Genomic DNA, 10959 nt, shown 5'->3' with positions numbered 1-10959 from the left:
AGTTAGCCACGCCCCCACTGTAAATAGTTATTACTAAATCAGTAGATGCTGAACCTCAACCTGTATATTATGTAATGTTGTATTGATTCTGATTGTATGTATATACCTTTCAAATAGCTGACTGATGCTACTAAATCAGTAGATGCTGAACTTCAACCTGTATATTATGTAATGTTCATAGCTCTCAACTCACATGCTTTTGGCAGGTGTCACCCGCCTTCTAAACAGCTGACTCACCCGCCAAGCCTCCTGCATGCCCATTCATTTCAATGGGCCTCTCACCCGCCAAAAATAAAATTGGGTGTTTTCACCCGCCTTTGTGACACAAATGGTTGAGAGCTATGAATGTTGGTTTATGGTCTTTGCATCCAATTCCTTGCATCAACATGCATTTGCATCAAATTTTTTCCATCGAAAAAATGTACATCTAATGCATTTCTTTTGGGGGGGTTGCCCCCAACCCGGAAATTTTTTAGATGAAAACATTTTGATGGAATGGCATTAGATGCAATGACTAGATACCTGTAATTTTGTATTGGTTCTGATTGTATGTATATACCTCTCAAAAAGCTGACTGATGCTATCCTTCAGCAATTGCCTGTCCTTCTGTCTTTCTAAATATGTAACCTCAAGCTGAAAGTATTCATGTATTCTCTATGCTCTGCTACCCCTGGGTCTGGCACTCATTACAAATAAACAAACAAACAAAACGACTGTAAATTGTTGGGACTTGTAGTTTTATTAGCTTTTCTGAGTTATTGTTATTCTTTAATGATGCTGCTGGAACAGTAAAGTTATGTGAAAGCATAAGAGCCTCCCTGTCTTGACATAGAACCCACATTTACTTGCTGATACAGTTTTTATATTTTACGTTCCTTTGGATATCTGTTCATCACCACTTATATTGCAATATAAAGTATTTTTTAAACCTGTTTACTCAGGTATTTGTACTTGGCACTAAAATCAATAAAAAACGAGTTTCAAAAAGAAAAAAAAACATGGGTAGGTCTCTCTCTAGTAGAACAGTCCGACAGCTGTAGTCCTCCCTTTATGTTTTCCAGTCTCCTGGTCTTTTCTCTATGTTCAAGATCGTCGGGCCTTGGTGTCTTTTCTTTATGTCCATGATAGTCCAGCAGCGCTGTTCCGCTGTCCCTTTTCGGTGTCTATGACAGAGCCCGTCCTGTCCGCTACGTTTGCTGGAGTCCTCCGTGTTACTACGAGAGAAAAGCGCGCGCCGTTTATCCGGTATTTGGAGTTGTTCCTGAGGCGGCTGGAATATGGCGGAGAAGGAGTCGTTGCGCAGGCAGATCGAGCTATTGCAGGGTGAGCCAGGAAGGGGCGGGGCTATGGGGAGGGCGGGACCAGACAGACCGGTGGCAGCATGGGCAGCATAGCCCCGGGTCCAGACCTCCTGTCAACTTGAACTTGTTGGTTCCTTCGTGCCTGTTCTACTCCATCCACTCGTTCTTTCACGCCTTCTCTCCACGCAGTGACCTGCCTGCTCTACCCATATGGCTGCTCGTTCTTCACCCGTTTCCTTGCCTAATATCCCTTCTGCTGCTCACTGATTCGTGTTATTCTTCTCAAACACCCCACTTAATACCTCCCGGGCTAACCTCATTATTCTATTCATTCCTCTCCCTGTCTGCAAGATGCACCCCGTTATTCTCAAATAGCCCCTCTGTCTGGCCCATGCAGCTCTCTCTGATATCCTAATTACACCGCCACCTGCCCCACTGCATGAATCCCTCGCCTGCACCATCTGACCGAGCACACCTCTTCTGGGCGGCTCCATAATGCACCTCCTATGTTCTCCCTATCACTCCCCTGCCTGCCGCTCCTTTCTACTTCTGTTTGATGCTGCACTTCCCATTAACCTGCTCAAATCCACACTATTCATGCTAGCCACCTGCCTGTCCCATCATCAGCCTGTTTGCTTACCACACATACCAGCTCGATCTACTCTTTACTTCATCATACCCCCCTCTCCTCCCTATATACATATATGATCAATTGCCCCTGCATTACTGTTATGATGTAAGAAGGTTGTCCCGCTGGCCGTCTCTGAATGCCATTGGAATGCTGGTGTGTGGTGTGACTGACAGCTCAGGAGAATGTTGATGAGTGCTTGAGTATGCATGTTCTGAATGTGTCAGTTGGGGTCCTGAGCTGGAGTGCTAAAGGATGGCCGGTGGGTAAGAGGAAATGGACCATATGCTTACTATACATATGTATAATAAAACGTACATGGACTTCTTCACCATGATGCTCACAGCTGGGCTACCATTAATGCGTACCAGGTTACAACACTTCCTTATATTACCACTTGTCTTCCCATTGTAGCGCCTATTTGCCCATGCTCCGTCCACCCTTACACTGCTGGGTCTCCCCCTCCTTTCTTCTTGCCACGTACCTTCAACTGCCCCTGTTTTCTCCAGCTCCTACTTTTCCTGACAGACTTTGCCCCATGCCTACCTACTTCACCCCACCTCTTGACTGCTACTCACAGCACCTCTCGTTTTATCCCACTCCACCCCTTCACTTGCTCTGTCTCAGTCAGTCCATGAAATCCAGTTATGATACAGGTTCTCTGGATCCCCCTAGACTTCAGACCTAACAATACATGTATGTGCTTTCATTCACCCTGACTATCCTTCTTACAGTATATCCTGGTTCAATTGAAACATATTAATAACTTTGCTTTTTAGTTTTTGCAGTTTGGTAGAACTTAATCAGTGCTTAAAAACATAAACTATCGCATTGGAATACAAATAAGAGGTGAAGATCTCTCTCTGCGGCAGGGGCCTCCCTCTGGAACAGCCTTCCTGCCTCCCTTAAACTTGAGGAGAACCATCTTCGGTTCCGGAAGCACCTACAAACCTTCCTCTTTGCTTCTGCTTTCTCTCTCCCTCTGCCCTGCTAATTCTTCATTGAAACTGCACTGAACCTGCACCTGGGCCACTCTCACCGACCTCGGTCCTTGGCCCAGCCACTCTCCACTTGCACTGCCTCCCTGGCAACCCCTGCACTGCGGGACTGTCTCTGCATCCCTTACAGCCCCCCCCCCTCCCAGCACTTGTCTGCACTTACCTTGCACTTGCCACCAGCTGGCCCTATTTATTATTATTTTTATTCTACTTACCCTGTTCAGCACTTCCCCCTCTCCCCTTCCCCTTGCACTTTTTCCCTTCCCCCTACCCCTGCACTTGCGCGATCTGAATGACACCTGGCCTAGCGGGATCGTTGTCTGTCTCCCCCCCCCCTGTTCCCCCCTCCCTGCCTCGTCGCGCCTTGAAACACTTGTGTATAGGCGCGTTACAAATGCCATATCATATCATATCATAATGTGAGGAGGAAACGCAGATGGGGGGGTGTTTGGCTATTTACCCGCTAATTGATTGCCTTGCTCATCCCTAAGGCCATCCCCACGCACTACATGCCTCACCCTGCCCAAAACACACACCCCTTTGGGATCTTTTTGAGCTAGCTATATCAAAAAGTAACCTCAAATTTTGTGCTGTGCATAACCTCTAAGTGTTCTTTCAAAGCAAAAGAACCGATAACCTGTGACTAGCACTATGCTTAACTTGAAATATTCCTTTAGCTTTAATTATATATGATCATAATCAAGCTTTTGAAAATCTATTTGGTTGTCTTACATACTTTATTCTCCACGTAATGTCAATATTCCTTTGCCAACACATGTTTTGTGCTCAGGACATTCAATAAGGCATTTAACTAAATTAACAATACACTCCTTCCTTGGTATATATTTTCAGTTTTTGAGTTTTTATTCAATCATAAAGCGCCTTTCTAATAATCTTTGATGTTGATATTCTATTTGTTTCCTTTGGCTGATCCTTGTGTTTATTAATTTCCAATAAGTGTGTATATTAGTTTTTTTGGCCTGGTCTTTGTCTGGTTCGCCGGTTGAAGTCTTTATGTATTATGAGGTTCCGTTTCCAAAGAACATTGTTCTTAACAAGTAGACCTTCTGAGTCAGTTTTGATTAATTGTATTTTCATTTCGTCTATTCATTTGTGCTACTCATAGCCCCTGATCTTTGTCCGTTTTTCTTATGTAGAACATCTCCATTTAGGCGGATTCAGCTTTTGACCGTGTGTGCCAAAGCGAACACATGCTCAAACGCTGACTCCCTCCTATCCCAGAGATCTTCAACCTTTGACTGTCCAGATGAGCACTCACATCTACCCATGCCAGTGAGTCGTAGTAAACAACATCTGGCGAGCGCAGGTTGCAGACGTTGCCCTACACTGAGGTGGCTCATGCTACGTGAGGCACAGCACCAATGGTCAAACGGACAGCACAAAAGAATAGAGGAAATGAAAATACAAACTATCAAGAATAGCTGTGAAGGCCTACCAGTTGAGTGCAGCAGTCTTTTGGAAGGGTACCCAATAATAAATGAAGACTTCAACCAGAGAACCAGGCAAAACAGATAAACCTACTTTAAAATAAAATCAATAACACGGGAAAACGGATGAGCTTCAGGGAAGTTTATTACATCAAATATTAAGAGTGCTTTTTGTCTGTATACAATCCCTAAAATATATTGTACGCACCAAGGGGATGTATTATTACTTTATTTGAATGCCCTGATTGAGTACAAAATACGTGTTGGCATAGGCACATTGCTTAGCAAAGACATTATGTGGAGAACATAATGTATTGATAAGAGTACCATATAGATTTGCAGAGGTTTGATTTGTTACAGCTGAAATGGTGATTAAAATCTAAAGGAAGACGGATTACTAGCTAACCATAGTGTGAGTTGTAAGTAATAAAACGAGGGTTATCAATTCTTTTGTAATTGTTGTTTGGATATGGAATGTAATGTTGAAACCGATAGCTTCCCCAAAACAATCTGTTTTCCAAGGTCTGCTCAGATGTCAAGTTTCAACCCATCTTTTCAAATATAGTAGTCGTTTTAGAATGAATGGCTTAACTGCAGAGTACATTCGCAACTGGTGTAATAAAAGTCTTAACAAAGTGTGCCTTCAGCCACTTCATTTATAAGCGGAATGTTTCTTCCCATCTGTTCCTTGCACTGAAGTCTTGTCAAAACAAGCATAGGCTAAGCCAACAGTGTTTCTTGTGTGTACCTATTAGATAGCCATTTTCTAGCATATGCCCATGTCCTTGTATCATTTTCCAGCTGTTGCTATGTAGTACCATTATGACAGTGCCTGGAAAATTCCTATACAAAAGCTGCAAATGTTGGCTTTTCCAAAGCTTCTTGCTATATGATTTGTAGTATTCTGCCCCTTTTCTGTGTGTGTGTGGTGTTAATGTGTTTGGTAGAGGGTGAGGTGTATAGTGTCCTGTCTTCCCTCTTCCTTTGCCTCTTGTCTCTGTACATATGTCAGAGTGAGAATGGAATGTATGCATGGTATGGAAGGTTCCTTCCAATGGGTTCATTGAGTTACAGTTGGAAGAGCTAAGTGGGTAGTGGGGACCGGTGGGTCATAAGCCCTTTCCTCACAACCTTTATAGCATGTTTTCTCAACATCTGAACAATGCATCTCTGCTGTACTCCAAACAGCTGAAAAACCATTCACTTCTGCAAGTGCAATTCTTCACCATAATGCCATCATGATGTCCCTCCTACACCTACTGTAACCCCATGTAAAAACACCCAGTAAGTTGTGCATTTGTAAAGTTATATTAGGATAGCTCAGCGGCAGCGTGCGCGTCTTGGAAGCAAGACGACACAAAGCAACAACAGGCTCGATCCCCGGGTCCACGCTTAAAAACCTCTGGGTGTTTAAGCGCGTTATAAATACGCAACTAAGACAAAAAAAAAAAAAAAAACACAATTACGCAACTAAGAAAAAAACAAACAATCTCTGTAACAGCGCCTCGATGCCTGCGGGCTGTGTGAGCGCTTTATAAATGTTAAATAAATAAATAAAACATATTCTCGTGCCTCAGCGTGTGTGTGCGGTTTGCTTGCATCACGCGTCCCTGACTGCTTGGTCCCTCCCAATGCGTGGTCCCTATCGCGTGTGCCTCGTGCCCCCCCTTCTCCAGCCACCTCCACCCATGCGCCCTCTTTGCTCTTCCTCATTGACTGCCTGTTTTGCATTGTATTGCTTGGTGTTCTGCTGCATTCTTCCTTCTTCTAGGTTTACATTTGTTGACTACTTTGCTCTTGTGTATATTGTTCTGTGTTCTGCTGTGCTCCACCCTCCTCTAGGTTCTCTTTTTAATGACTGCTCTGTTCCTGATGTCCATGTAACCTGACTTGCTTACCGGACTGCCTTGTTTTCTGCCTGCTCTTCCATCTGAGCTCTTGTCTACTTAGTCAATCGCCCCCTTTTGTCTTGTCCCTTTCTGTCTCATCTGCTTGCACCCCTCCTTGGTTCCTCCCCTAGTGTCTTTCCCCCACCTACTCTATGGTGCTCTCTGTTTCTCCTATCTTTTCAAACTGCTTCTCTATCGACTATCCTGCTCTTCTCACTAAGTCTGGTAGGAAGAAGTTCAAAAAGGATATCCTGGTCTCCAACCCAGGCCTCCCTATCGCTGACCCCTATACCAGTGCTTCCTCCAGACAGACCCTCTCCGACATCCTCTTTGTCGTTCCCTCGCCAGACCTATGGACTCTTCATATGGTCTCTGTGCTCTCTCCTTCTCCCATTAATGGTGGCACCCGCTGGGAGGCCCTCCTCGCCCCCTTCCACTCCTCTAAAGGTCATCATTAATGTTTACCTGAATGGCACTGTGTTGGTCCAAGTACCTCAGGCCAACCTTCTCCTCTTTGATAGGCGCTTCCCGGTCCTTATAAGTTTCCTTTTCTTCTCCTGCTGTCCCATTTTTCCCTTCAGCTTCCTTGCCTCCCCCCTCTGCCTTCTCCTTGGCTACCCTGCCCTCTCCTCCTTCCTTTTCTGCCCCCCTCAGGCTCCTTCTACACCTCTGCAGGGCGTACCTCTGATTTGTACTACTCCCCGGAAGAATTTCAAGATTGGCAACCTTCTCCATATAGCCACTCTCGCTCAGCTGTCAAACACTCCACCGATATCTGCTGCCTCTTGGAAGAACATGATCTTGATGTCCTCGGTCTCACCGAGACATGGTTCACGGCCAGCTCTGTCAAAAGCTTTCACACTCTCCTGGCTACAAGATCCTTTCCGTGCCCAGATCCAACTGTTCCGGAGGGTTTGTAGCCTTGATCTTCCCAGAGTGGATTCCTGCCTCTGTCATTCCTATGCAGGCCTACTCCTCTTTCGAATGCCTTGTCTGCAGGCTCTCTCTGGCCACTCTCTTATCTATCGGCCACCTGGTCAGATCACCTCCTTCCTCATTGAGTGGGCGGACCTCTCCTCCGCCCTCCTAGCCTCGACCACTCAACTCCTCCTTCTTGGAGACTTTAACATCCACCTGGATGCTTCCTGTCCCTCTGGACTCTTTTCCCGACCTCTGCGACTCTCTCTCTTTCTATTCTCCCCTATGGCCCGACTCACTCTGCAGGGCACACTCTGGCTGTTCTGATTTCCTCAGACCTGCCCCTCTCTATCCCCCTCACCACTCCTCTCTCTCCTGGAGTGATTACTTTCTCTTTTCCTCCCTTTCTACCCCTCAGGCCAAGCCAACTCCAGCACTGCGACCTACCCTCTCGGCCATCCGACCCAAGAAGCGTGTGTCAGTTGAGGCTTTTGCCGCCACTTTCTCACCCCCTCCTCCTCCTCCTCCTCTGCCTGACTCACATTCTGACGCAGCCCTTTCCATGTTGCTCCACTCTTCTATCTCTGATACTCTTGATGTACTTGCCCTTGTCATGAGGATCCGCTTGAAGCCCAAAGCCGAGTGCAACTTTTGCTATGACTGACCTCGTCACCCTTAAACACAAGTGCAGGGTGGCTGATAGGAAATGGCTCGCTTCTTGCACATCCTCTGACAAACTAGCCTGCCGTCTGCTCCAAAGGCAATACGGGCTCTCTGTCCGCCCTAAGAAGAGAGCCGACTTCCAAGCCTGCATCTCTGTGGCATCCAACTACTCGGCCAAACTCTTCAAAATCTGCAAGGAGCAGGCCAATCCTGCTGTAGTCTATACCTCTCCTGTCCCCTCCAGGTCCCCCTGCACGGCCCTGGCTTCTCATTTCATTTCTAAAAGCCTCTCCTCCCTCATTTATTTATTTATTTATTTATTTATTTATTTATTTTCCTTTCCTCTGTTCTCCCCTGACGAGGTTTCTAGACCAGTCCAATCTATGAAAGTCTCCTCAAAACAGGTTCTTCCTTGTTCTTCCAAAACCATCAAGGACCACATTGACACCCTCGCTCCTGCCTTGGCTGACTTTTGCAACCACTCCTTCGCCACTGGAGCCTTCCCTTCCCCTGTGAAGCACTCTTGTGCATCCTCTTCTCAAGAAAACTTCAGCCGACCCCCCCCCCCTCCTGCCCGGCTTACTATCGCCCGATCTCCTTCACTCCTTTCCTGGGCAAAGCTTTGGGAAAACTGGCTATCTCCCAGTTTAATCTTCTCACTGAATCTGTTGGTTGTCTCCATGACCATCAGTCTGGCTTCGGAGCAGCCAGAAGCACGGAAACTGCTCTCCTGAACATCTGTGAAGACCTGCTCTCTAACCTTGATTCTAATCCCCCCTCTGTCCTCATCTTACTCAATCTCTCTTCTGCTTTGACACAGTCAACCATGCCATCCTGCTCAATCGTCTGTGTGATAACCTGGGTATCATTGATCAGACCCTGGCCTGGCTGACCTTGTTCCTCTCTGATCGACCCTACGAGGTCCAACTTGGGTCCTTCCTTTCCTCCATCTCACTCTCTAGCCGTGGTGTTCCCCAGGGGTCGAACCTCTCTCCCGGCTGTTTAACCAATATCAGGGACCTCTCGCCCACCGCATTGCCGCTCTCTGCTCTAACTTTCAGTGCCATGTGGATGACACCCAGCTCATTTTCAGGCTCCCCTCTGCCACCTCTTCTCCTTCTCTCATCTCTTACTCTCTGTCTGCTATCCAGGAGTAGCGTGCCACCAACAATCTATGCCTGTCACTCTATTGCTGGCCTCCCTTGGCCCTCTTCCTGCTTCCACCTGTGAGGCTAAGAACCTTGGGGTCATCTTCGACTCAACACTCTGACTTCTTAGAGACGTCAGATGTGAGGAGAAACAAACTACCAACTGCACCCCCTCAGAGGTATTGTTCCTTTCCTCTCCTTCCCCCAGAAGCTCCCTGTCTCTAGAGATCTTGTTCTCCCTATGCTGGACTACTGCAACAGCCCCTTTCTAAATCTGCCTGCTTCTACTCTCCGCCCTCTGAAACTCATCCAGAACAGGACTGCAAGACTTGTCCTTGGCCTCGAGCCCAGGGATCATATCTCTCCAGCACTGTACTCTATGCATTGGATGCAAGAATTAAGTTCAAGACCTTTTGCATTGTCCACAAGGTCTTTTGGGGCCTGGGTCCTCAATACATCCAACTCTCTCTTCGTAAATACCTTCCTACTGGATCGCTTTGCTCCTCCAACTCCCTCAGGGTCAGTCACTTCTATAAGCAACGAGTTGATTGTAGATCTTTCTTCGGCTGGGTTCTCGCTCTGAAACTTGAGGGGAACCATTTCTTGTTCCGGAAGCACCTCAAAACCTTCCTCTTTGCTTCTCTCTTCCTCTCCCCTGCTGATTTCCTGTCTGATACTGCACTGGTCAGCTGCCTACCCTCTGCAACCCTTGCACTTGGGTCTGTATCTGTAACCCTACAGTCCCCCTACCTGCACCTTTGGAAACCTGATGTCTGCACTTACCCTTGCACCTGCTGGCCACACTTTTTGTTATTGTTTTGATCATATGTACAGCACAGCCCCCTCCTCTTTCCCCTGGCACTTTTCCCCTCCCCATCACCTGCACTTGCGCGATCTCAGTTACACTTGGCCTAGTAAGATCTTTGTCTCTGCCCTCCCTCTGTTTCCCCTTCCTTGCCTCGTCACGCCTTGAAACACTTGTATATAGGCGCATTGCAAATGCCATATCGTATCATGACTCTTGTGCCTTTTATTGATGCCGTGTGCTTTCAGAAAGCCCTATAAGTACAAGATCTGGCATTAGCAGGGAAGGTGAAAGGAAGCAAGAAAAGTGGGAGATGAAAATGTGTAAAGCGCACGGTCACCCAAAGGTATCATGGCGCTTGAGAGGGAGGTAATTGATCCACATACCCATCTAAAACTAAAAGTCATCTAAAACAAATAGGTATTTAAGGCCTTTCTTAACGGCAAATTATTTGACAGGTTTTTTAATGCCAATTGGAGGTCATTCCATAATTAGGCTGCGGCCATCGAAAAAGCCCAGCCTCCAATACGAAAGCGGCAGAAGGATGGTACACAGAGCAGACCCGACGAATCTGATCGTAATGACCGATTAGGAAGATAACGGGTGAATTTAGCCCATAGATATTCTGCCCCTTGATTGTGCAACGCACGATGTACAAGGCAGTGCACCTTAAACCCAATGCGCTGAGCCACAGGCAGCCAATGTACAGAGCACAAAACTGGCGAGATGGAAGTAGCTTGAGTGAACAGGAAGTGATGTTGGCAAAAATATCTTTTGGAATAGTTTGGAACTACGGTTTGGAATATGATGCAAATCTCAACTGGAAAAGGGAGAAGTGTGAGTGAGTATCCCAAAGACTAGAAAGAGTGAGGTCGGAGAGTTTGCAGTCGGAGCATTTTCTGAACCAGATGGTCTTGGAATTGTTTTAGAAAATATTGAAAGCTGAAGCATCATAGGTCAACCACAAAAGTTGGGCTGGAAGCTTAACTGCCCTGATTGTAGTGCTCTTTATCACTGGTATTGATGAGCCTTTTGGCTCTGGACACTAAACCAACTGACCAAAAACCTAGTAACATTCCAGACCTGTTCCAGAATCCATATTGACATACTCAGTGTGACCAAAGTAAACCGGGTAGAAATGGAAAATGAATTTACGAACGT

The 10959-nt window shown here is 46.4% G+C and overlaps 1 protein-coding gene across 2 annotated transcripts in view; it reads left to right on the top strand.

Moving 5' to 3' along the window:
• The first annotated feature begins 1079 nt into the window (after positions 1-1079).
• The window catches only part of ZC3H3 (zinc finger CCCH-type containing 3), a 2515563-nt gene continuing 2505683 nt past the window's right edge, over positions 1080-10959 (top strand). The window contains exon 1 of one of the 2 annotated variants that reach the window (XM_069621754.1): positions 1080-1323. In XM_069621754.1, the coding sequence (XP_069477855.1) occupies positions 1278-1323 (46 nt within the window). In that variant the 5' untranslated portion in view covers positions 1080-1277. The remainder of the gene's footprint in view (positions 1324-10959) is intronic. The other variant, XM_069621755.1, reaches the window with a different exon arrangement.

The sequence above is a fragment of the Ambystoma mexicanum genome, chromosome 5q (assembly GCF_040938575.1).
Source record: "Ambystoma mexicanum isolate Mex_15411 chromosome 5q, UKY_AmexF1_1, whole genome shotgun sequence".
NCBI lineage: Eukaryota > Metazoa > Chordata > Amphibia > Caudata > Ambystomatidae > Ambystoma > Ambystoma mexicanum.
Note: the sequence above shows the minus strand (reverse complement) of the source record. Positions and strands in the feature narration are given on the sequence as shown.